Raw genomic sequence first — 27752 nt, forward strand, 5'->3', positions numbered from 1 at the left:
ACAGAGTCGTATTTGTACTTGTTGTGGAGTGACTTGAGTGCATGCGTTATGTGGCGGATCCTGGCACCCAACAGGCAGCTGACTGTAATTTTCTCCTTGTTCAACCTGGTGAGAGGGACATCAGTGTGCCGGACTATAGAGTCACCTATGACTAAAGTGTTAGGTACATTGTCTTGCCTTAGGGGCTGTTGCTGGGTGGCACACAGGTGTTTTGAACTATGTGACACTTTGGTTGTGATTGGTGTTTGTTTGTGCTTCAGCTTCAGAGGTCCTTGTTGCTTGGGCAGGTTACAGTTAAGGGCCTCTGCATATGTGGATTTAGTGTTGCTATATGTGGGTGTTGGTGGTGTGGGTTTAGAAGGGCTATGTGTTGCTTGAGGTGTAGTGTGGGTGTTAACCTTCTCCTTTTGACTGTCTAGCACAATCTTGGGTGGAGAGAGCTTTGCTTCCATTTTGGCTAGTAAGTGCATCTCTCACAGGTTGTAGTGTTGGGTGGTAGGAGGAGAGGGTTGTCTGTGTACATGAGGCAATTGCTGCATTGCCCCAGTATGCCCAGATTCACCAGGTGGACAGGAGAAATCACCGGAAGCTGACCCTTGGACATGCCTAGTTTGATGCTTTTTTTTTTTTTGTGTAAAGTACAGGAGCTGTTTTCCCTTACCTTAGCAAGGTACTTTGCAATTATAGGTTGTTTAGTGCCTACTCTTAATTTCTCCTTATTAACAAGGAGAGTTGAGTGCTTGTATCAGTTTAAGGCTTCCTAGTGCTTTCCAGCAGGTATTAGAGAAAGTGCTAGTCAAAGGGATGCTTAAAAGTAAGATGAAAAAAAATGCACACTGCAGTGTGCACTAGAGAAGGTAGACGTGAAAGTAGGTAACTTAAGTTTTACCTGTTTAAAAAGTTAAGGTTTAGTGGAGAGTTACTATTTTTAAATCAGCAAGATGGGTTGAAAGGGGTGGTCACTTTTGTATTCTGGTACTATGGAATAGAGTAGGATGGCCAATACATTTAAATAGTTGAAGGGGTGGGGTTTTTGATTTAGTGATTACTCACACAAGCCACTGAAAGTAGAGAGGAAATGAGATATATGGTCAGATTAACATAAGAGGCAGGCAACTAGAAAGACAGTGGTATTTAACAAGACAACTATGACTGGGTGTGAGGGCGGGGAAAAAAATTCTGCCTGACTCAGAAGAGAGAGAGAGAGAGCTGTGGTCTCTTTTGAAGTTTTAATATGCTGTTAAAGCAGAATGCAGGTAAAACACAAGGTAAAGAAAACAAACTACAGTATTTAAAATATACATTGAACTTGAAGGGGGTTATATCATCAAATCCTTTTTTGCATTCTAATGGTATAAACAAAATCTGCCTGTCCACCATTTTTCAAAGAAGAACACTCAGGGTAAGCAGGAGGACACAATTTGAAAATATGTTTGTTTGTGTCTTTTGGCTTTTCCCGGTTAGGGGTCGCCATAGCAGAACTCCGGTCCGCTAATGATTGGCAGTTGATTTTTACATGCCGAGTTACCAGCTGTGATGCACAACCTTCAACGAAGGTACTCCCATTCACGCATGACTCCACGCAGAAGACCCTCTAGCTGAGAATTGAACCGGACAGCGTCTTACTGGAATATAAAGTGGAAATTCAACAGAAAATATGAGGAAGTATGATTTCACAAAAACAGTTTTGAAACATTATAACATTCTGGCTGAAGAAGTAATACAGTTGAAAAATTACAAGAATTAAAGGACATACGTGACATAAATTAGTAAGTTTTTACAAAGGCTGTAATATAAAACCAAAAGTATGAGTTATGCTGAACCTGTACCTTATCTAGCAGATGAAGAAACAAACTGAATGGCTGGACTAGGTGTGACATTTTTGATGATATAATCTGTTTCTTTACTGGCAACAGTCTTTGAATTCCTTGTCTGCCATCAACAAATCTTTCCAGATAATTATTATATTTCCTCAGTAATTTGTTATTGTAATTTATTTAAATTGAATGGTCATTCTTCCTTATAACAGGAGCAAACCTTTCAACCATATGCTAATGTTTCTGTTTTTTGTATGGCATTGCAGTATTTTATTAAAGAGGTACTCTGTTATTTAGCTAACTATGCTAACATTGTTTTTCAATACTTGGATATGAAATACTGTTACTCCATTCACTGCTTGTGGCACAGTACATGGGTGGTTGGGCAAACTGTAAACATTGTAAATCATGCTTACAGTTAGATTTAATATTAAGGAACTCAGGTCATTGTGTCTTTTCTTATCATCTTTGTTTTGTTTTTTTAGGTGATTTTGGAGTTAGTTCCCTTCTTCCAGCCGCAGAAAAAGCATGAGGCAAATTAAATGGTTTTTTACAGGAATCATTTTCATTACAGCCATTACAATTACTTACATTTGGCAAAATAACTTTACAGTAAGTACTGTTACTATACAACATTCGTTTGAACTGACAGGTGATATAATATAATAAATGCAGCACAAATCAAGTTTTATTTTCATTTCTTCACTTTGTTTTTTTTTCCTCTTTTGTTTTAATTTTGTCTTGCACGTTTGTTATATTAAGTAACATGAGTGCCTTGTTGCTTTGTTATCCTGGCATAATACTGACATTTCTGATACCAATCCCACTGTGGGCTGTGCTATCCACTACTCAATACTTTATGCAGATGACCTCCTAATATCGCTTGGTAATAAAACAGTTGGGAAAGGAAGTTGATTGTACAGTATAACAAAATAACTGAGATTAAAAGAGCATTAAATGCTGATGTTCATCTTTACAATGAATGACTTTAAAGAAAATTATTATAGACCCCTGACTGGGAAAAGCCGAAAGACACAACATCCCATTTTAAAGGGTGTAATCTTTATGTGACAAATCCAATTCTAACATGCACAGTCTTGAAGAATGAACTCAAAGTGTATTGCTTCATCAAAACTTTTTGAATTCTAAAGGTATAAATGATGTCTGCCTGATCACCAGTTTTTCAAAGAACATATATGGTAAACAGGAGGGCACAATTTGAAAATATAAAGTTGGCAATTCAAGAGAAATGTGAGGAAATATATTGCACTCCTATAATGGCTGGTATAAAGCCACACTACATGAATAGAATAAAAACATTTCTCTCCTTGTTGTCTAATCATAACTTTGTTTATAGTCATGCAGACTGTACATTTTGTGATGTCTATTTTTTCCTGAGTTACTATGCTGAAGATGAAAGTTATACATTTTCTGTGAGATTGCTATACTTAAAAATGTAGGCTTCGAGTGTAAGCCAAATGTGACACACGCATTCAGTCTAACTGTTTTAGAGCCTCACTTTTTTTTGGATTTCTTACATTTTCAAAACTAAATTCTTCTAAGACCAATACACCAATAACCTGAATTGGAACTACAATTCACTGGGATGAGAAGTAGATGAAACCTGAATCGAATAGAAAATACAGAGCAAACTTGTAAGCCCATGTGGATGGTGGATTTTATAGATACCAACATCCTTGTTCTTACTGCCCCTGAAGTAAAGGTACAACAGTGTTTGATTAACTGAGTTTTGGGAGACTTTGCAGTTGAATCTTGTTTGATGCAGTTCCACAACAAATTAGTCTTCAGTTAGGCTATGAACAACCATTATGTGACAGTTTTCCAATCCTTTAAATTCTCAATGGCATTTTCTACGGTAATGCCAGGCATGTTTTATTTTTGACTCAAGGAAGGGATTATCAATAAATGATAAGCATACAATTCTAAATCAGTTGTGACAGAGAAAAAAATGAACTTTTTTCACTAACAGAATGAAGGGTAAAATGTTACAATTAGCCAGAAATTTTGTATATAATGTAGAAGATTATGATTAAATCACTGATCATAAGCAGTTTGCTATGTGTATGAGGAATGGATTCCAAGAAAGTCCCCTTGACAGCTGAGCAAAACAAAGCTTGAGAGGTGAATCATTGGAATCCATTTGAAAACACATAATCTGGAATTATAATAGGTGACCTAATCATTGCTTGTAATTCATGAGTAGTTTTAACTGCCATTTTGAGTTACTAGTTAAAGAGAAAAGTATAAGCATGAAAGGTTTTTAGGTTTTGAAAGCTATAACATATTCAGAGCTGACACAAAGACAAAAGGAAGAAGTAAAGTGTACCTCTGTTCAACCGTCAACTTTGAAGACTCTTAACAGCTTTTAATCTGCCACACTTTTGGTGTGTGTGTGTGTGTGTGTGTGTGTGTGTGTGTGTGTGTGTGTGTGTGTGTGTGTGTGTGTGTGTGTGTGTGTGTGTGTGTGTGTGCGTGTGTGTACGTGTGTGTGTGTGTGTGTGTGTGTGTGTGTGTGTGTGTTGTGGAAAGCATTTCACAGCTTTCAAAGCAGTCAGGAGGTTTCTCTGATGAAGTTCCATGTTGGCTGCCAGCTTTTTGCAAACACCAGCCTTGATAATATGATCTTGACATTTGAACTTCATATCAGCAAGCTTTTTGTGGCACAGTTCATACATTAGAAAGGGGTATAAGAGGCTTATCTTTCAATGAAGTCGGTATAACCAGTACCCTCCATTATATTCCATAAAAAGAAGTTATGTACTCACCATAATGTTCCATCTGTGTTGTCTGTCTTCATTCTTCCTTGACAGATGGGTTTGGTTCTGATATCGGAACTGACTCGGCTGTTACTATAGCTTGCATCAGCCAAAAACTCTCGAGCTTCACCTCTACCCAGAATCCCTCTCTCTCAATTACCTCAGATTGAGTTTGCAGAAAAGATATTGAAACATATAAATTATTTATACATCTGGGAGGTATCCGTGGTCACTATGGCCGTGGGCTCTGGAAAAACATAAGGATGACTGTGAAGAACTTGATCAGACTGCATCCACCAAAGAAGATCCATTTTGCAATGGTTGGCGATCAGGACTTGTTCAACAGGTGATGAAGTATGGACCACTGTGAGGCTAGTAGCCATTGTAGAATTCTCATGTGTAACCTGGCTAATGCTACGAGAGTTATAGAAACTGCCATGGATCCTAGAGCTTGTAATACTAAACCTGGAACCTTCTTTCTGTGGGTTAACTTTTGAACATGAACCACAATTCTCTGGTGACATTATGGAGGAAGAGTTACTACAATTGAGTATTCAGTACTGCCCCTAGGAATTCTAAGTTTTGTGTTGGGGTTAGAATTGACTTTTCTAGATTTATTGTGATCTCCAGATGGCACAGATGTTGAAGGTGTAGTCCCTAGCTGTTGTCAGCTGATGCTTGGTAGAAGCAGTTATGAGCCAGTTGGCCAGATACAGAAACACACAGAATCCTTGTAGTTTCAAGTGAGCTGCTACCACTGCTATGAATTTGGTGAATACCCTGGGGACTGTGATGAGTCCAAAGGGCAGTACTCTAATTGGTAGTGACTGGCTCCCAGTCAGAAGTGGAGGAACTTTCTGGGGCGTTTTTCCATCTGTACATGGGTAACACACATCCTGAAGATCTATTGAGCACACCCAGTCATTTTTATTCAGAAAGGGAAGAATAGACTGTACCATGATCATCCAGAACTTTGTTTGATGAACCAATTTGCTCAGTATACTGAGATCCAAAACTGTCTCCAGTCCCCTGTCTTTTTTGGCACTAAAAAGAATCTTGAGTAAGTGCTGGATCTTTCTTAGTCTGGTGGAACTCAGTGGATGACTCTTTTGTCCAGAAGTTTTTGGATTTCTTGTGCTGCTGAATCCCTCTGATTGGGTAGAACATCGGGAATTTTCTTGTAAATGGGGAGGTTGAGAAAAGGGAATGGTATAGCCTCTGCATACGATCCCACTATGACTGAAGCATCAACTGCAAAAACCATAGCCCAAAACTGTTTGTCTACAGGTGCGGAACTTGACTTGTCTCTTGGAGATGGGCTTGACAGACTGAGTGCCCTTCCACGCACATTGTGAAATCAACTGAATGAGCTCATCAGTGGGTAGAGTCACCCAAGAGGTAGATGAGTGGGTGCCAAGTGCCTGAAGGTAAACAGACTCCTCAGAGAAAGGGTTTTGGGACTTCCAGCCACCCCTCTGCTTTAGAATTTCCAAGATGTCTCCTTCTGAGATATTTTCAGGGGGTGACCATGGGGACCCCTCCCCCTCATGGAAATATGTATCTTTGGTGACTGATTCCTGGGGGGAGGGTCCAAGTGCTTCCTCTTACATGTCTTTTTGTGAGGGATCTCCTCATGGGGATAACTTGGGCAGGTATCAGAGGATGACAGTACTTGTGGCTTTGAGACTGAAGCTTCAGCACCCTCTGTCCCAGTGGAGAGATAGGTGAAATAGTGGAGGTAGAGGGGGGGAGCTTGTTCTGATGGGGTAGATGCTGACTGAATCTTTGCTAGAGATAGGGCCCTCTGCATAGCTTCGAAGGCCAGTCCCCCTGAAGAGGGAAGTGAGCCCGGAACCGAGAAAGACTGCTTCGGGACTGGAGTCACTCCCCGCTCCAAAGAACCAACCAAGACCAAAGCCACAGTGGAATTAACTCAAGCTGAAGCTCCAAGGAGCAGGCACAGCTTCAAAAAACCTGGAGTCACAACCTGCTCCCTGGAGCAGGTACAGCTCCAAAAAACCTGGAGTCACAACCTGCTCCCTGGAGCTGGCAGGGTAGCCATAGCTCCTGGAGGTCTCCGGTTCAGTGATAACTGAAGAGCTCAGGGTAACTGTTAGCTCTACAGAAGTGAATTGCTCCATAGCTGACACAGTCGGTCCTGGGAGAACCGGAACAGAGGACTCTCACCAGCCTCTCCACATCGAATTCTGAAAGGCTTTTGGTGTAGCAGATGTATGAAGTGGAAGGTGACTTAGGCCTCTTCAAAAACACTCATGGTAGTTCCCCAGGAAAGGGATCTGTTGAAGGAGAATAAGATGTTCTAGGCAAAAAATTCTTAGCTGGGGATATAGAAGCCATTTTTTGAGTCGAGGCCATTGAGTGGAAGGAATCGAAATTGTAATCTGTGCCAAAATGGAAGTTGTCGGCACTAGAGTGTCAGTAGCAGATGCCTTTGATTCCTTGGAACTTTTGGAACCAGGGTCTTCAACATTTTGGCTTTTGGAACCGACAGGGAGGTTGAAACCCCGATTGACTTCTCTTTTTAGCTTTGTCAACAGGTGATGAAGAGGAAGAAGAAGAAATATCTGTCTTCGCTTTGTCTGCATTGGGCAAGGCATTTCCAAAGGCTGATGGTAGGAGTCCTCTTAAAATTAACTTGTGCCTCTCTGCTAAAGCCCTGTGGCTGAAGGCATGGCAGATACCACAATCTTCCTGTAAATGGAAGGGGCCAAGACAATAAATATATAAAGAATGAACGTCAGAAGAGGGAATTTTATGACTATACTTCTGGCACTTTTTAAAACCAGAAGGGGCATTACCCTTGTCGGCCATGTCAGAGGGAGAGAACAAGGAAAACCTTCACAAAAAGAAAGGGAAATATAAATATCTATCTATATATATATATATATATATATATATATCTATATATATATATATATATATATATATCTATATAAAAACTCAGGAAAGCTGTCCACAGTCTTTGAGGCAAAACTTTTTTCCCAGTTAGGGGTCACCACAGAAAAACACCGGTCTGCTAATGATTGGCAGTAGATTTTTATGGTGCCGATTTGCCAGCCCACCGCCCAACCTTCAGCAAAGGCATGCCCATTCACGCATGTCTTTCGGAGGCCACTCGACCGTGGGGTAGACATGCACACTTCACACAAAAGACACTCCAGCCGAGAATCGAACAGGAGAATCTCTTGCTGTGAGGCAACAATGCTACCGCTGTACCACCGTGGCTATACCAAAACTACACTCTATAACAAATAAAATACTTCAGAAGCTGGCATAATAAGGAGACTGAGACCAATAATTCAAACCAGAAATTTCTTCTTCATTAAAAACTACTTCGATACAAACAGTTTACAAGATAGAATCCAAAACAGTGTGAAAAATATGTAAATATTAAGTTCTTTCATTCATTAAAATAGTGTTAACCAGTCGAACTTCATCAGAATAATGTTGGAATGAAATAAGAGCTAGTGGGGAAACATTTTTATATTCTGGATAGGGTGTGTCCTCCCTATCTAATCCATTTAAGGATGCTTCTAACATAAAGGTTCCCATTGAGTTCAGGGAGTGTGTCTGCCTGTAATTTAACTTGCCATCTCAATTCTTTAACTTCCAGAAGGATTAGATCCCCCCTCAAGCATATTGTAGCATCTAAAAAAACTAAAACAGAATTTATTTCAGCTCTCTTGGATTTTATTCTGAACCCTTTGGTTCAGAAATCATAATTCTACCTTAAAGACTCCTGAAAGTTTTTAAAGAAATCTTTAAATGCCCATCCACTAAAGGACAGTGCATACTGGTCACAGTTGATGTTGTAACTGTTTACCCTAGCATCCCACATCGGGAAGGTTTAGAGTATGTGTTGAATTACCTGACCAAACACACCAGCACCCCCCCCCCCCTCCCTTAGAGCAGACACCTGGGTTACTTTACTGGCGCTAGTTCTGGTAAATAATTTTTTCTCTTTTAATGGTGTTATTTATCAACAACTTGAAGGGGTGGCAATGGGAGCCAAAATGGCTCCCACTTATGCTAATTTAGTGCTAAGCTCTTGGGAAGCAGCCACTCTATGCAAGATTGAAGATTTTCAGTGTGTCAGGGTATACAAATGTTACATTGATGATACTTTTTTCATTTGGGAAGGATCAGAATTAGAGCTGGATAATTTTCTTGACAGGGTTAGCCAGAGTATCAGTTTCTTAGATTTTACCATCTTGGGTAAAGGGAATTAAGTTAATTTCATTGAAGTTAGTTTGGCCAGGGATCCTGTTTCTTTCAAGTTTTCTTCCAACATTCACAGAAAGATAGGGTTACCACCTGTCCCACTTTGCGAGGGACAGTCCCTCTTTGGGCAGTTGTGTCCTGCAAAAAAACTGAACAAATGGCAAATGTCCTGATATCTTAGGACAAAAATATTTCCTATATTTTCTTTAATAGTTGCATAAAACAGTTATTTTGTATCTGAAACACCAAAATATTATAATAAACAGAATAAGCAACTCAAATGCTACAAGAATAAGTTTCTATTCTGGCAAAAAGTGAATTTCTGTCCTTTGTACTGGCCGTGGGTATGTTTTGCCCTGCAAAATCTGACGTTCCTACCAAAAATGTCCCACTTTGGGCATTTGAAAAGGTGGCAACCCTACAGAAAGACTACCTTTCGGAACAACTACTTAGACTTCTCTAGCCAGCATCCCCCTTTTATGAAGAGGAATATAGTTAAGGTACAGTTTGTGTGACTTAGCAGCTTTGTGAGTGAGGATGATATTTTCCTTAAAGAAAGTCAATTTCTTAAGTGGTTATTTTTAGAAAAACATTACCCAGAAAAATTGGTTAATGACACACTCACTGATATTATTGTTCACAGGCAAAACAAATATCCTCCCATCCTTAAATCTGGTTTCAGCCCTAAACCCACTGGTTCCTCAAATGACCATTCCAGATTCCCGCTTCCCATCTCGCTTGATGGAGGGACTATTAGAGAGATATCATCCAGGAACTGGGAAATTACTAACAGCAGCCCAGATTTGGAAAGAATCTTGGGTCCCAGTCCTAACGTTTGCTATAGAAAGGCTGTGTCCCTGAAGTCAGATTTTGAAAAGAATACCCCCTTGATTACCAGTCTCCCTTCCCAAGGTACAGGTATGTTCTGCTGTGGCAAGTTCATAGGTTCATAGGTTCATAGGTTCATACTAGGCTATCTGCCCAAGGGCATTTATAAGCCTAGCCCATAGTTATGTGGCTTTCGCCACCCCTTTAGTTTGAATAAAAACTATGCCTATCATTTTGCTGTGCCTCTGTCAAGCAGTGACGCTGAAGTAATCCCTGGGGTATATCTGCAATCTCCCATCCATTGGTCAAGATTCCTCTTGAACAAGACCAGAGAGGTGCTCTGCCTCACATGTACCGGGATTTTGTTCCACAGCATAGGGAGTCTCTGGGTGATGAATCTGTCCCTCCAGCACGTTCTATTTATAACCGTGTCAAGGTTTAAGTCTCCGCCCTTGTGGTTCTGAGGGATCTAGATTTTTTGAGGTGAAGCATATTCATCAAATCTGGGTTTGACATGGTCTTATATGTCAGGCACAGGTCACCTCTGAGCAAGCGGTATGAGACTGAATAGAGCTGGAGTTCTTTCAGTCGGGCAGCATAAGACATATTTTTGAGACCCTTTATCCTTTTGGTGAGGAACTTTTGGGGCCTTTCAAGCTGCAGCAGGTGTCTGGTCAGATACATTCGAACGGGCATTGTACTCAATCATAGTTCTAATAAGTGATGAGTACAGGGGACGATGACCTCCCTTGCTCTAGATGTGAATCCCTTCATGATCAGGTGGGTGATATAGAAGGTTTTCCTAACTACTTTAGCAACATGAGTGTCAAGCGAAGGCTACTGTCAACCTGGGTCCCCAGATCTCTGATGACTTTTTCTGTGCTCAGTGGATTGCCACCTATATGGTAGCTAGGGGTAGCCTTGTTTTTCCCAAAGGGTATGACTATGCATTTTTGGCGTTTAACTTCAGGCCATGGCTCTGGCACCAGTTATCCATTTCTGTGAGGCCCTTCTGGAGGATATCTGTGTCAGATGTGTTTTCGACTATGGCCCAGTTTGCAGTCATCTGCAAACTTTGTCAGCCATAACCCTCCTGTGTTTGCTTGTACTTCAGAAAAGTAGATGCCGAACAAGAGTGGACCCAGGACTGAGCCCTGTGGGACACCACTTGTGACAGGCTTTGAGTCTGACATGGCTCCAGCAACTCTGACCCTGTGGGTTCTGTCACTTAGCCAGTTTGCAACCCATCTTGTGATGTATGGGTTTACATTCAAGCTGATGAGTTTTTCGATGATACCTGAGTGGGGTATTGTGTCAAGGCCTTTGCCAGGTCGAGGTAGGCTGTATGGACTGCCTTTCCCTCATCAATGGCCTTGGTGACTGTCTCGAAAAAGTCAACCAAGTTTAAGAGGCAGGATCTGCCTTTGACAAAGCCAAACTGAGTTGGATCCAAAGTCTGCAAGTTCCCTATGTCTTTATTTATGAGTTCCATTATGATCCTCTCCATGGCTTTGCAGATAAGGCTTGTCAAGCTAATGGGGCGGTAATTTCCAGGGTCTGTGGAGGCACCGCCCTTATGAAGTGGGACCACAGTCGCCGTGCGCCACTCCTTGGGTACGTATCCTGAGGTGAGGCTAAGATTAAACAGCTGTGCTAACTGTGGGTTTAATTCCTCATTGAGTTCATGAAGCACACAGCCGGGGACACCATCCGGTCCCATGGATGCTGTGTTTTTTGCCTTAGTGAGGGCAGTTCTCACCTGGGCGTTGGAGATGTTTGGGGGGCTACAATCCTCTGGAATAGATATCTCTCCTTTTGGGGGGGAGGGGGGGGGAAATAAATTCCCACTGTCAGTCTCGAACCCAGGACCTTGGTAACATTAGTCTGTATGACCTACCACTAAGCCATGCCTGCTTTTTGTGTGTGTGCTGCCCTTTCATTGCTCAAGGGGGATGTTTTCTGTTTACAAAATCCCAAACTTGGGGTTTGGTTTCAAGAAGCTTTTAATTGTAACTCCATGAATATAGTCTACCTTGCAATGTGTGACTGTTGCAAAGCATTTTATGTGGGCAAAACAACAAGGAAATTAAGTGATCGTATTGAAGAACACAGACAAGCACTTATAAAGAAACACATTAAGAATGCTTTAGGTAAACACGCTTTTAATAATGCACAATGCAGTACTTTCCATTTTGTGGTTCTTGAACATGTTTCTTTGCCTTTTGGTGAGTGCAGCCCCTTCTGGAAGTTAAAGAATTGAGATGGCAAGTTAAATTACAGGCAGACACGCCCCCTGGACTCAATGGGAACCTTAATGTTAGAAGCATCCTTAATTGGATTAGATAGGGAAGACAAACCCCATCCAGAATGTAAATGTTGTTTCCTACTAGTTCTTATTTCATTCCACCATTATTCTAAAGTTCGACTGGTTAACACTATTTTAATGAATGAAAGCGCTTAATATTTTCATATTTTTCAGACTGTTTTGGATTCTATCTTGTGAACTGTTTGTATCGAAGTAGTTTTTAATGAAGAAGGAATTTCTGATTTGAACTATTGGTCTCAGTCTCATTGTGCCAGTTTCTGAGGTATTTTGTTTTTTTATATAGATACATATATATATATATATATATATATATATATATATATATTAATGTAACAAGGAAGAAGAAGGAGATGACTTTCAAGTGATGATAGTAAAGAGATGCACAAATGTGTATGGGGAGGGGAAAGATTACTGAAAGAGAGAGGGACAGAGAGGGGAACTATCAGCAAAGATAGTGGGGATTACACCATAGTGTAAAGGAAAAATGAAAGTATCAGCAATGATAGAAAGATTACACAAACTGTAAGGAGAGAGGTGTGAAAAAAAAGAAATTTGAAAGAAAGGCACAAAAATTTTACCTAATCCCACAAACGCTTGAGAGTATCAGCTAAACACGACCTTTTCAGAAAGAGGCAAACGAGATCTGAGGTCATTGAGAGAGAGGGATATTGGGTAGAGGTGAAGCTGAAGAGTTTTTGGCTGGCGGGAACCGATTCCATCTGTCAAGAATGTAATGATGATTGACAACATCAGATCTTTGTTTCCAGAAACTGCATATGCTCAAAAGTGTTCGCTTACAAAGTCTTCGTTACAATAGTGAGCCAAATGGAAGAAAATCATTTAAAAAATGAAATTGTACAAAATTTTGGGACTGACAAATCTGATAGTGCTAAGTGCTTCAATAGTTATATTGCTAACATTTTATCTTAACTTAATTGTGCCTGTACATTAATATTGCTAACATTTGATCTTAACTTAATCATGCCTATACATTAAATGAACACTCATTTACTAATTTCACTGAGTCCCTTATGTTATTTATTTGCTTGCTTACTTTGTTAAATTACCACTAAATGACCACCCTTTCTTCATAGTTGAGTCCATTTGTGTCATAGAAAGGAGTATCTCCCCAAGTGGATCAGTCTTGGAGTACTAGACAGTCATCCTTGTATGTTTATGCACACACACACACACACACACACACACACACACACACACACACACACACACACACACACACACACACACACACACACACACACACACACACACACACACACACACACACACCAACACACACCAACACACACACACACACACACACACACACCAACACACACACACCAACACACACACACACACACACACACACACACACACACACACACACACACACACTCTCTCTCTCTCTCTTTCATTTATAGAAACACACACATATACTCACGTATTGAAACACTCACATGCATAACTATTCACTCATAGATACAACCACATGTAGGCAAATTCTTTTATGTCAAGTTTCTGATATGAGCTATAATTTCCCTGTCATTTCAACAATGGCATTTATTGCAGAGGATTAAGCACTATTAATAAACTACTTCCTGAAGTCAAGAGGAGAGGGTTTGTTCCTTCCAACTCCATTTACTTACTGTGTGACAATGACCAAGTCACTTAACTAGACAGTGCTCTCAGATTATCCCTGAGAGAGACATGCTTTGTCTGGTGTACTTACCTGGTAAATAAATAGATAAAATAATAATAAAAAAAAAATAAGTAACAAAATTGATATTAACTCAGTGCTGGTCTCATTACAGCTATCACTAGCAACACTTGTGATAGCAATATGAGAAAAATAATGCAATTGTTAGAGACATTTGCCATAGGCAGTAGTACAGATTGAATTCTTCACAATATAATCTCTCAGTGATGCAAAATATTCCTGTAAGGACTTCCCATGAATCTTCATAGCCATTTCCTCAGAGATATTAGTCTTGAATTTGAGAGATCAGTCACTGTTTGAAGAGTACAAGAAGTATTAAGCCTCACATGTGTTCGTGACATTCTGCACCAGTTCAGCTGGTTTCCATTTCCTTTTCTTTATGCATCACTTGACTTGAACATATTATGTATGACAGGATGAGTTCATCAGATCATCTTAAACAGCTTTGTCTCTAAATGGTCATAATAGTTTGACATATTTCCAGGCTCACTGTTTTTACAAGTTTTTCTTTTGTTGTTTTAATCTGCAGTGTAAAATATGGATCTGAAGTAGTTAACTTCATTTGATCAGCAACCTGTGGATATCGGATCCTTCCTCGGATCCGAGCCGGCAGCTTTCCAAGCTAAAAGATCTGAGCTCTCAGCTCCTCACCCTTACCCATAATGCCCTGCCACCTCCCTCCAGTCCCCAGATCTCGTTTGCCGCTGCTTCTGATAGCTTCTAGTGACAAAATCTTGGTGTTGGGTGTAAGTTAGAGAAACTTTAAAACTTTAAACTCTTTTTTGCGTTTTGAGTGAGTGTTGTAGGCCCTTAGTTTTTGTTTATATATCTCTTTCCTCCTTTTCTTGTGGTAATTTAGTGTTTAACTTTAACTTTTTCCCTCCCCCTTTACTGTGTGTGTGTGGTGTGTGTGATGGCTGAAGGGCCTAAGGGCATTTTTTCAAAATGCACTGAGTGTGGGCATAAGCTGTCCCCAGTGGATGGTCACACTCAGTGCGTTCTCTGCCTAGGGGTAGGCAACTTGTCTTCTGGCTGCCAAGTATGTGTGGCGTTCAACCCCTGGGCTTTGAGGGATAGGAGGAATAAGTTAATCCTGGCAGGGCTTTTGCCCACGGATTCTTCTTCCTTCTCTCCCTCTAAGGCACCAGCTGCAGCCGCCCTGCCTTCAGTTCCCCCTCGCCTGACTGGGACTCAACCTCCCTCTGTGTCTCAGGGAGAGGGGGACTCTTCTTCTAGAGAGAAGAGGTACAAGGATAGGGAGCGGCATAAAAGCCATAAGAGGTGGGCAGAGTCTCATTCCTCTGCCCCGCCAGCTAAAGTCGCTAGCCCTCCCAGGAGGGTCTCCCGATCTCCACCATCTTGGCTCCGTTCCCCTCGCTTTTCCCCGGAGCCGGAGGAGGAGTACCGGTCTCCCTCTAGGTCTTCGAGGCGGCCTTCCTGGCCTGCTTCAGCGACCTCTTCAAGATCCACCAAAAGCATGTCTGATGCTGATTTGGACCGGATGATGCGTCGAGTCTTGCAGGCCTAGATGCAGATGGGGGTGCTCCTGCCCCCCCCTCCAGTCCCTTTCTTTGCCCCAATTGCTCCTTCTCTGATTCACTATCGGGTTTTGGAGTCTTTGGATCCGAGCCATCTTGGACCCGGGGAGTTGTCTGCATCGACAGTGGTGGCTACTTCGATGCCGAGAGTACCCTCGAGTGTGTCGGATCCGAGCTCTCGGGGCCGAGAGCCAAGCTTCGGAGCCGCAGGGGTGAGTGTGTCTTCGGCGCCATGTCGGTCGGAGCTCACTCCCCTTTCAGGTCCGATCACATTGGCTCTGACACCGGTCCTTGCGTCGGAGCCAAGGGGGCTGCTCTCGGAGCCAGGGGAGAGTGGTTCACCCTCGGCTTTTGACGTAGTGGAGAGGGTTCTTTCGAGGAGTTACAGGTCCCCGGTCCGGGCTATGGATCCACCCATCACTCCCGCACATTTGGGCCTATCTTCCATCATCCGGCCCCAGGGACAGCCTGCGTTGGCGCTCCAGTTAGTTCCCATAGGGGAACAGGACCTCGTTGGTGAGCTCTCCTCGGACAGTCCCTCCGAGGAGGTGCCTCACAAATGAAAGTGCAAAAGGAGGCACATGGACTCCCTGAGTCCCTCACAGAGGACACAGACTTAGAGGAAGGGGAAGGTTCCCCAAGGTCACCCCCAGAAGACGTTTCCTTCGGAGACATTATGGAAATGCTACGTATTAGAGGGGGGTGGTCTGCCCAAAAACCTTCCTCCGATGAGTCGGTATTTCTGGAAGCGTTTGACGCAGGCCCGTCTACCTCTTGGGTGTCCCCCCCCCAGCTGATCCCCTGGTAGACCTGATTACTACCAGCGCTTAGAAGGAGCCGAACACTGTGGAGCCAATCCCTAAAAGACCAGACAAAGTACTCACCCCCCCTTCTGACAGACAGGCATGGAATAAAGGGTCCCCAGTAGATGCCATGGTGGTGGCGGCTGCCACTAAGAAGGAACTAGCACAGGAAAGTTCCTCAGTCCATCCTCCTGATAAGGAGTCTCAGATGATGGACCATATTGGAAAGCGGATGTTTGCTTCAGCTTCCTTTTCTATAAGGGTGCTGAATTACCTGGCACACATCATCAGGCTCCAGTTTGACTTGATAAAGGAATACGTTGGAGCTCCCCCAGAGTCCATGGTGGCCGAGGACAAAGCGAACTTCTCGGCTCGCATGGCCACTCTAAAGTCAATTTCTAATACTTCCATGCGGCTCCTCTCCCTTGCCACGGAGGGAGTGGCTAGGGCAAGCAGAGCAGGGGTTGCCTTACGGTGCCACACCTGGCTTTGCCTTTGTGTCTTTTCGGAATCCTTCAAGGCGTCCTTCGCAAATGCTCCCATTGACGGTTCTACGCTATTTGGCAAAACCGTCTGCAACACTTTTCTCCAGAGTGAGAAAGACGGGAAGATGCTGTCTGCCGTCGTGATCTGCTTCTCTAATCCTCAAAGGTCCTTCTCAAGGAACCAGAGAGGACAGAAGAAGATGTGGTACTGGAAGTCCCAGCAGTCCCGTCCCGTTCTGGACCCCTCGTTATTCAGAGGCAGAGGAGGACAAGTTGGATGCCGGCCCAGAGGCAGAGGGAGGCCGAAGAATTTTGGGTCCAGAGAGCCGTTCACAGACCGACCCAAGCAACAGTCCTGAGGGCTTGCCCGGCTGTCCCTATCTGGAGGCAGTCCGGGGGCGTTTTTCAGAGCACCTACAAAGTTGGGAGTCCATTACTACAAATCGTTGGGTGCTCCAAATAATATCCAGAGGTTACACTATTCCCTTTCTGCATCTGTCCCCTTTAATGACGCGCCTTCCCGATGTCCCACCTGATCAAATGGAGGTGGCGGCTTCAGAAATTTCGAAGTTGCTAAAAAAACGGGCCATCCAGCACGTCCCCCCGGAGCAGTCTGGCTTAGACAATTACTCCAGGTTCTTTTTGGTGCCAAAAAAGACGGGGGACTTAAGGCCAATTCTGGACCTGTCATCTCTAAACCTGTTCATTGCCAAAGAGAAATTCCAGATGGTCACTCTGCAATCTATTATCCCTCTCTTACAGAAGAACGACTGGATGTGCTCCATAGACCTCAAGGATGTGTACTACCATATTGTCATGGACAAACGGTCCAGGAGGTTTCTCCACTTTTGGCTAGGAGCCAATCACTTTCAGTTCAGGGTTCTTCCGTTCGGCCTCACCACAGCCCCCAGGGTGTTCACCAAGGTCATAGCAGTTGTAGCAGCCCACCTGAGACTTCAGGGAATTCAGGTATTTCCATACCTGGATGATTGGCTCCTCTCCGCCCCCACCATGCATCTGCTTTTCTCCGCCAGGGATTACTTCCTAGCCATGGCCCAGCATCTAGGTATTACTATAAATTGTCAGAAGTCATCTCTGCATCCTGTGCAAGTTCTGGATTTTATAGGGGCCAGGATAAATACGCGCCAAGCCAAAGCTTTCCTAATCACGGACAGGTTGCATAGCTTGTCGCTACACATAATGGTGCTCCTGCAGTCTCCAGCCCCACCTGCAGAGTTGGTCCTGAGAGCCCTGGGCTCCATGGCGGCAGCCATAAGCCTATCGCCCTTAGCAAGATTACATATGAGAATTCTACAGTGGACTCTTCAGGTTCAATGGTCACTCCTACTCCATCCATTGGAGTCACCAATTCCCCTGAGCAAGGTTTGCAGGAACTCCCTTCTTTGGTGGCTCCATTCCTGAGAGCTGCGGGAGGGGAGACCATTTGTGATGCCTCAGCCCCAAGCCACGTTGACCACGGACGCTTCTCACCTCGGGTGGGGGGGCATTCTATGGGCAGAACCGTTCAAGGCACGTGGACTCCCTTAGAGACCGTTCTGCATATCAATGTCCTGGAGATGAGGGCGGTGCTTCTAGCGTTGCAAGCCCTTCAAAACCTTCTTCCTCTGGGGAATATTGCAATTCAGACAGACAACATGGTGGTAGTCTGGTATATCAACAAACAGAGAGGCACCAGATCTTACTCTCTTTGTCGAGAGGCTATGAGAGTTTGGGAGTGGGCGATTTCCACCAACCACTTTTTGATAGCAATGCACATTCCGGGTCGGTCCAACATTTTAGCGGACAAGCTGAGTCGCTCGATCCTCAAACCTTACGAGTGGTCTCTAAACCCATCAGTAGCGAATCAGATCTTCCTCAGATGGGGTCAACCGTGCTGCGATCTTTTTGCTTCTCTGTCAAACACAAAATGCAGTGAGTTTTTCACTCTGATTCCCCCTATGGGGGAGAGCCCCAGAGACGCTCTGGTGCATGCTTGGCCACCCGGTCTCCTGTATGCTTATCCTCCTCTTCCGCTGATGACAAAATTTCTGCAGAAAGCTCATCGGTTGGGGAGCAAAATAATCCTCATAGCCCCATTCTGGCCTCGCCAGATCTGGTTCCCGTACCTGCGGTCTCACAGTGTGGTTCCTCCTTGGATCTTAGATCCCATTCTGGATCTGATCTCTCATCCTGCAGGATTACAGCCCCCAAACCTGGGCAACCTCAAGCTCACAGCTTGGTTGATCCAGTTCCACTAATCGCAAGGACTCCCGGTATCTCGTCTCCCGTGAAATCTATTCTGGTAGCAGTGCATAAACCTTCTACTAGAAGGATATACAGAAGTAAATGGAAACGTTTTTCCATATGGGCAAAAAATAGAGACTTAGATCCTTTTACTGCTTCCATCCCAACGGTTCTTGACTTCTTGTCCCATATCTTCGACCAAGGGGCTAGTGCTTCTACAGTCAAGGTTCAAATGGCAGCTATTTCCCATTTCCACACTGGGGATAGCCTTGGCCCCTTAGCCTCCGCTAAGAAATGCAAAACCTTTTTGAAGGGCACCTTTCTATTGAAACCTCCTGTCAAGAATGCGGTTCCACCTTGGGACTTAACCTTGGTTCTTCAGGCCTTGACTGGCCCACCCTTTGAACCGGTGGCTTTGGTTGAGTTAAAATTTTTATCTTGGAAAATGGCCTTCCTGATTGCAATTACTTCAGCCAGGAGACTGTCTGAGCTTCAAGCCCTTTGCATGAAACCTCCATATCTGGTCTTCCATAAGGACAGAGTGTCTCTCAGGATTAATCCTTCTTTCTTGCCCAAGGTAGCCTCTGAATCCAATATCAACCAATCCATTAATTTGCCTGTGTTTTTCCCCAACTTTCAGAACAAAGGGAAATACAGATTACACTCATTGGATGTAAACAGACAATTGCGTTTCTACTTGCACAGGACGGCTACTACTAGGAAATCAGAACAACTGTTTATTTCCTTCGCTAAACCATCTTTGGGTAAGCCTATTACGAAAGTTACCTTGGCCAGATGAATATCCCAATGCATCAGGCATGCTTATTTAGTCTTCGGCCAGCCTGAACCCTTGGGGGTCAATGCCCATTCTACCAGGTCTATGGCTACTTCTGCAGCATTCTGGTCGAGAGTTCCTCTAGATGACATCTGCTCAGCAGCTACTTGGTCCTCTTCTCATACTTTCATTTCTCATTATAAATTGGATCTGATATCCAGGAGTAGGGCATCATTTGGCTCCGCAGTGCTCCAGAATATCCTTCCTTGAGGTCCGCCCAAGGATTTAGGTAGCTGGGGACTCTGTCCCACAGGTTGCTGATCAAATGAAGTTAACTACTTCAGATAAAGAAGTTATGTACTCACCGTAACATTCCATCTGAGTAGGTAACTTCATTTGTCTGCAACCGACCCCCCCCCCCTCCTGCCCCCTAACCTGTTTTATGTTTTTTCCATCACGCAGGGTTTCACCTGGTCTTGCATTTGGTTAGGATTCCTCTTTCGAGGGTTGTAGTCTGTTTTCTTGTTTGGCAAACTCAATCTGAGGACTGGAGGGAGGTGGCAGGGCATAATGGGTAAGGGGGAGGAGCTGAGAGCTCGGATCTTTTAGCTTAGAAAGCTGCCGGCTCAGATCCGAGGACGGATCCAATACCCACAGGTTGCAGACAAATGAAGTTACCTACTCAGATGGAATGTTATGGTGAGTACATAACTTCTTTTTTTCCTAGTGCTCTGTCATGTCACCCTAATGAAGTTTCCCCTGACTTTGAAACTTTGGTAATACCTTTTGTGACTTAAAACCATATGAAGGTGATTTTATTTTTAAGCTATGACCACCCTTCCAGTGTCTGTTTAAATGTACATATTTTTTGTGAATCAACTAAATACTGCTTTCTTTATCTATTTATTTGTTAGTTTATTGGTTGTAAGGTTTGTCTAGGAAGAGCAAATTTTCAGAGAAGGCATAGATAGAAAAGCTCCAAAATGAGTAACGGCCACAGGCAATGCAACCAAAATTATAAATGTGTAGAAGGAAAGCTTGCTGTTATGCAACAGTCCATAAAGAACACAAATGTATGACATTTTGTGGTTTCAGGTATCTACCTACTGTTTGAAAATCTGTCCAAATTATATGTCAATTAAGTTATATGATGATTTTTTTTAATACTGTTTTCTAGATTTGGCAGCTAGGAGAAATGAGTCTCCAGCATGGCTGCCTGTGAGAATCTAGTTGATAAATGGCCTGAGGCCTTTGACTGGACTCATTCAGTTAGGTTTAAATTTAGGTGTATCAAAGCATGTTATACGGAGTAATGCACTCTTTCTTTAGTTATAAATGTTATGACATGTACTAAATGCTGTTGTATGCAGTGTGATAAGAGATCTGAGATTTAATCTAGGATTTGATGCAGGATTCAGAAAGATTACCACCAGTGGTAAGCCCTTTATACCACTGGTTTGGTAACCACTTCCAGCACAGAGACAGTTGTACTACAGAGGAGCAGCACAAAGGCGGGCTGACTCTGTGGCCTGTCGCAAATTCTGCTGAGGCATTCTAGGGGAGTAGCCCATGCTAATTACCCATATGCTTCTTCCCCAGAAATATCTTTGCTATTACATTTTCAGCTGCAAAAGCTTGCATTCGCCCATTACTTTCATAGCGTGAAATCACATACAAGGTAAGTGTTGGGAGCTTATTGGACAGGTAGTGGTGAGGTTGGGGGCTGTATACATGTGTGGCTGCATGTGGGAGTGTAAACATAGGGATGTGTGGTCTCAGGTGATTGCATGTGTTTATGTGGGTGGGTGTGTGTATGTGAGACTCTGTATCTGCCAGAGTGGTTGCAGTAAGACGATTAATTAGGAGACATGATAAATTTTATGTGTGTTTGTGTGTGTGTGTGTGTGTGTGTGTGTGTGTGTGTGTGTGTGTGTGTGTGTGTGTGTGTGTGTGTATATACACATGTCTGTGTAGGTTTTGCAGCATGAAAGATACTAGCAGTATATCACAACTGAGAAAACCATTTCCATTTACAGGAGAGATCACTCTAGAAAATAACTTATTAGATTAAGACAAGACCAGTTACTCATGTCCCTATGAGCAATAGTAATGCCTTTGGGCTTTTCCCGGTTAGGGGTTGCGACAGTGGAACTCCAGTCCGCTAATGACTGGCAGAGGATTTTTACAGTACCGAGTTGCCAGCCCAATGCCCAACTTTCAAAGAAGGCACACCCATTCACACACGCAACTACCTACATGTCTTTATACATCACTCGACCACGGGGAGGACATGCAGACTCCACACAGAAAGCACTCCAGCCGAGAATCGAACGTGAGAACCTCTTGCTGTGAGACGATAACGCTAACCGCTGCACCACCGTGGCCATATGCACATATCAATGCAGAACTCTACAACTGCAGAGTCTCCATTTATCGTTTGGTGATGTAGCTGCATTTGACTGTTAACCATAATGAGCATGCTCAAAGTAGTTTTGGTTTTGTAGAATGCATTGTTCATGTCCCTGAAAAATGAGCGTACCTATACAGTTATACAGACAGCTGTTAGCTACATTGTAGTACTGACATTAATACATGCAAAAGGTCCTAAACATTACTAGAAACAAACATTTTCAGACAGCAGTAGTGTATAGGCAGATTATGACTGTACTGGTAAGTAAAAGATCATTATTTATTCAGTATTTTATGGGGAGAAATAACATGGCATGTAATTTAAGGCACCAGGATCCCTTGCTACATCACTAGCACTGAATCTAGTATTATAGGACTCTGCTGTATATTACCTATGTCTCCTACACAGCACGAGGATTTCATGAATAAAATGTATGTAGAAATCACTGAAAATATCTTCCTTATAGGGGATTTTTACTACCTAAACATTAATTGGGTAAACTACTCAACATCACTTAAATATTCACAGTTATTAATATGTTAATCAAAACAATGTGGAGCAAAGAATACAAAATTCAAATAAGGATGTTAATGTTTTAAGTATCCTACTGGCAAACACATGTTCTCCCTACTTCCTGCCCATGGTAATTCACTTGTAATTAACAGACGTCAGAATACTATCAATCTAAACATTAAAGCAAAATCAAAATTGATTATAACTCACTCTTATTTCTTAGACTTTACCAGGGAAAGCAATGTTGCATAATTGCGAAAACAGAGTACTCTCCACAGTGACTCAAATAAATATGTTCATGATACTACCAGTAAATTCTATAACATTAATTTCTGCACTCTTGAACATAAATTGATAAGACACAAATGTACAGGTAAATTCAACAAAACAATCCTTTGGTGGAATTACAGAAGTAATCATATGTATAACATAAGCAGGTGCTGCTTAGTTTTTAGATGTTGTACTTTCAAAAATCAAGTCTAAATTATAAGAAAAGGAGCAACTTACTTTTCTTATCAAATCTTCTACAAAGTGTGTTCTAAAGGTTGAATGCACTAATAGGGTTTTATTTAATTACACCAGAAAATGCAATGTAAAAAATCAATAAACAATGAAGTACACCTGCAAGACACACCAACTGCTCCTGCAAAAAAAATTGTAAAAATGCTACAGTAAGGGAAGGCATACAACAGGGTGTTGTAGAGACAGAGGAATGCATCCCTTATGTTACTGCAGATGTAGTCATTGCTGCCACATACAGAAGTAAAATCTTATATTCCACAGGACCAGACAACATACCTCTAAGGCTTCTATATAGAACCAAGGAAAACCTACCACCCCCCCGCCCCAATCATGCTAAAGTAAATGTTGTTAGGCAGACACTTCTCTGATATGTGGTGACCAGTTCACAATACAACCATACAATTTTACATACGTTACCTTGGCTAGTAAACTGGGTGAAATTATGGATAGGAGTACAATAGAGCTTATACAAAATGACTCTGCAGGGCCAAATTACATTAGAGATGGAATATATGGATTTATTAAGGGACTTTTGCCTTTTGAATCTTGTCACATTTTTTTTCAAAGAGGTAACTGAAACACTTGATGAAAGACTGACAGTGTATGGTCCTTATCTTAACTTTGCTGAAGTATTTGGCACCACTACACATACATAAGGGAATAAATGAGAAATTAAAAAAAAAAACATTAATCTATGCATAATTTAGTAATATTCTGGTTAAGCAATAGGGCACGACAAGTCAGGGTAGGAGTTACCTGTCTGTCCCAGTGGAGTTTACATGCAGTGACCCATAGAACTCTGTACTAGAACATTTCCTTTTCAGTTACTTTTCTGGGTAGAGTACTGGAAGTAACATTCTCCTTTTCATGATTATGACATGAATGGTCAGATACTTAGAGACCCAGGAAAATTGGTAGACAGCTGTTTGAAATTTAACAAAGGAACTACCTACAAACATTAGAAAAGTAAGTTTTAATGTTCATTTAATTAGGGCATGTGGAGTCACTCCAGGAAGATCATTGTACTGTTTCAAATCTCACTTTTCTGGCCCATTGACAAATACAGTGCTGCCATTTTGTAGCATTTGAACAAGTCACCTGGAACTATTTGAGACACTATAATGACTTCTTACACGAAAAATCAAATTTTGGAAAACTTAAACTATTCATAAAGGCCTCAGGAATTACTGTTATATTATTATTTTTATAGATTATTCAGGGGTAACCCCTGCCTGATCCTTCCTTTTAACTAGTTTATTGCTGGCTTTTTTTTTTCTTTTATAGACTTCTGCCTTCCTACTCGTGCCTTCTTGGCAGTCCTTTTCCGCTTTACTTAATATATGTATGTGTATGTATATATATATATATATATATATATATATATATATATATATATATATATATTAAATCTATATATATATATATATATATATATATATATATATATATATATATATATATATATATATATATACACACACACATATATACAAATACGTATATGTAAACATATATGTATATATATATATATATATATATATATGTATACATATATATGTGTGTGTGTGTGTGTGTGTGTGTGTGTGTGTGTAAAATAAATTTTGTGTGTCTAAAATTGGTGAAAAATGTTTAACCATTTTTCTACTGTAACATAGCTTAGTGTGTGACTTCTTTATCCTGTAGGGTTTCTATTTTGGCAGCATGGCCTGATCTGATTGCTGTTTTTTGGTAAAGTCCAAAAAGGAGAAACCCACCAGTTTTAAGAACTGCACTTCTTGGGGGCATAAGAGCCCTAATTCTGATGCCCACAAGAAGTGTGTCTACTGCCTGGGGCCTGAGCATCTCAAATCCACCTGTGAGGTATGTGCCACATTTAATCTCAGGGCTGTTTCTGATCAGTGCAACAAACCTATTCTCAAAGGGGGAAGAGGTATTCTCTGGTCAGTCAGCCTTTCAAGTAGTAGAAAGGGCCTTTTCTTTGCACAGAGGACCATCCTCTCATATCTCGGATCCTACACTTCACCCCTTGTCTGGTCCAAGCTCTGAACCCATCATGTCTGCTCTTCAAGGTCAGCCAACTCCAGATGCCTCCACACTCATTCCGTAGAGTGATTCCCCCCTTATTCTGACACCTCCTCCGAGCATCCCACGAAAGAGGTACCTCGGAAGAAAATGTGCAACAAGAGCCACATAGATTCCCATATGGAGTCTGTCATGGGAGACACCAAGTTTGATGATGGAGAAGGATCCCCCTGATCACCACCTGATCACCACCTGATGATGTCTCCTTTGGAGACATCCTGGAAATCCTCAAACAAAAGGGTGGCTGGTCTTTCCAAGCTCCTCCTTCTGTGAAGTCATTGTTCCTGGAGTCTTTCTGGGCTGGCCCATCTACATCTTGGGTGACCCATCCCCCCCAGCAGATGAATTTATTGATTTAGTTTCATGCTGGGCTTGAGAAGAACTGGACACTGCAGAGCCCATCCCCAAATAGTTCCCCTTCAGACAAACCCTACTAGAGAAAGGGTATCCCCGTTGATGCCATAGTTGTGGCAACAGTCACGAAGAAGAAATTAGTCAAGCAACGCTCCTCTGTCCATCCACCGAACAGGGAGTCCAGAGCGACGGACAGAATTGGAAAGTGCATCTACTTCTCGGCCAAATTCGCAATGAAGTCATTAAATTACCTGGCAAATTTTACTGGCATAAAGAGAGATTTGATCAAGGAGCTTTCAAACCCTTGTCATTGACTCAATGTCTGCGGAGGATATCAAAAAGGTTTTTCCTCAGTTGGCTGCTATTTCCTCTTTTGCTAATTCATTGATGAGGCTGATTTCCCACACAGCGGTGGGTGCCTCACAAGCAGCTGCTTCAGGAGTAGCCGTTAGGATACATGCCTTGATGAGGCTATGTGACTTCACGGAACCCTTCAAGTGTCTTTTGTTAATGCCCCTTTGATGGCTTCTCCTTGTTCTGGTCATCAGTGAAAGATATTTTCACCAACAATGAGCAGGAGAGAAAGACCCTGTCTGCCGTTGGAATCAAGTTTTCTACCCTTCAACAAATGTTCTCTAGGAACAAGTGAGGTGGGAAGAAGATGTAGTTCTGGAAATCTCAGGGACCTTTTCAAAACCCGTGTGGGGACACTTCCTCCAGAGGCAGAGGTGGAGGTTTCAATGGCAGACGTCACCCCACAGGTAGAGGGGGTCTGCACAACCAGGGCTTCAGAGAATCCTTCCCTGGTAAGCCCTGCCAGCACTCCTGAAGCGTTGCCCAACTGTCCAACTCTAGAGGCAGTCAGAGGTCATTTCGTCTTACATCTGGATGCCTGAACAATTACCACAAAAAGTATGGGTGCTAAAAAATCATATCCAGAGGTTACTACATACTCTTTTCCATTCCACCTCCTGTTCAAAGGAAGAAACTCCCTGATGCTTCACCCAGTCAGAGGGAGTATGTAGCTCAAGAAATTCAAAACCCGCTAAAAGAGTCATTCAGGAGGTCCCACCTGAACAGATAGGATTTTGAACTTACTCCTGCTTCTTTTTAGTGCCAAAGAAAACAGGGGGCCTGAGATCAATTCTGAATCTAAGCAGTTTGAATCATTATGTAAAGAAATCACCATTCTAAATGGTTATAGTTCAGCCCATCCTGCCTCTTCTGCGTAAGGACAATTGGATGTGCTCTATAGATCTTCAGGATGCATACTATCACATCAAAGAAGACACTCCAGGATACACCTGTACTTTTGGCTGGGAGCCAGTCACTACCAATTCAGAGCACTGCTTTTTGGACTTACCACATCCCCCCTGGTTTTCATCAAATGCATGGCGATCATGGCAGCTCATTTGAGACTCAAAGGATTCCGGGTGTTTCCATATCTCGATGATTGTCTCCTCACTACCCCAACCAGGCATCAACTTTTACAAGCCAGGGATTAATTGCTTCAGATCTCTAACTCCTTAGGCATTACAATAAATCTTGCCAAATTGAAGCTGACTCCTGTACAAACTCTGGAATTTATAGGAACCCAACTGGATACTTTGACTCAAGTGGCATCATTACCTCTTCATCAGGTGTGGGACTTACTGTTTCATCTGTCCCAACCAGTGAAACTAGTGTTACAGGCTCCTGTGTCAGTGTCAGCTGCCATTCTTCTAATTCCTCTAGCAAGATTTTTTATGCAAACCCTCCAATGGAAACTTGTGGTTGGTCCATTCTTTAACAGCCTCAGTCGTTTCCCATAAAAGTCACCCCAATATGCAAATGTCAGGTTCACTGGTGGATCCAAGCAGACAACCTCTTTAAGGGCAGACCATTCTCCCTTCATCCCTCAGAAGCCACATTGACCATGGATGCTTCCCTACTGGGGTGGGGGGAATTTCATGGGAAATATGGTCCAAGGTACGCAGTTCCCCTTGGAGACCAAGTTGTATATCAATGACTTAGAGATGAGCGCAGTCCTACTAATGTTGCAAGCCTTTCAGGATGTTCTCCCTCTGAGGACTATTGCAATCCATATGGGAAACATATCATTAGTCTGGTATACCGACAAACAAAGAGGAATCCATTCCTACTCATTGTGCATAGAGGCTGTGAGGGTCTAGAAATGGGCGATCTCTTCACACTGCATTCTTATCGCAATGCACATACTGGGAAAAACCAGTGCGCTGGCAGACAGACTCAGCAGGTCCATCCTGACTACTCAAGAGTGGCCTCTCAATCAAACAGTAGCAAATATGATCTTCAGCT

At 42.5% G+C, this 27752-nt stretch overlaps 1 protein-coding gene across 2 annotated transcripts in view; it reads left to right on the top strand.

Moving 5' to 3' along the window:
- The window catches only part of LOC122809139 (NXPE family member 4-like), an 820377-nt gene that overhangs the window by 195480 nt on the left and 597145 nt on the right, over nucleotides 1–27752 (top strand). For both annotated transcript variants that reach the window (XM_044080414.1, XM_044080415.1), the window contains exon 2: nucleotides 2303–2429. In XM_044080414.1, coding sequence (XP_043936349.1) covers nucleotides 2346–2429 — 84 coding nt within the window. In that variant the 5' untranslated portion in view covers nucleotides 2303–2345. The remainder of the gene's footprint in view (nucleotides 1–2302; nucleotides 2430–27752) is intronic.

Source organism: Protopterus annectens, chromosome 8.part0 (genome assembly GCF_019279795.1).
Source record: "Protopterus annectens isolate FY-2018-M chromosome 8.part0, PAN1.0, whole genome shotgun sequence".
Classification (NCBI taxonomy): domain Eukaryota; kingdom Metazoa; phylum Chordata; order Ceratodontiformes; family Protopteridae; genus Protopterus; species Protopterus annectens.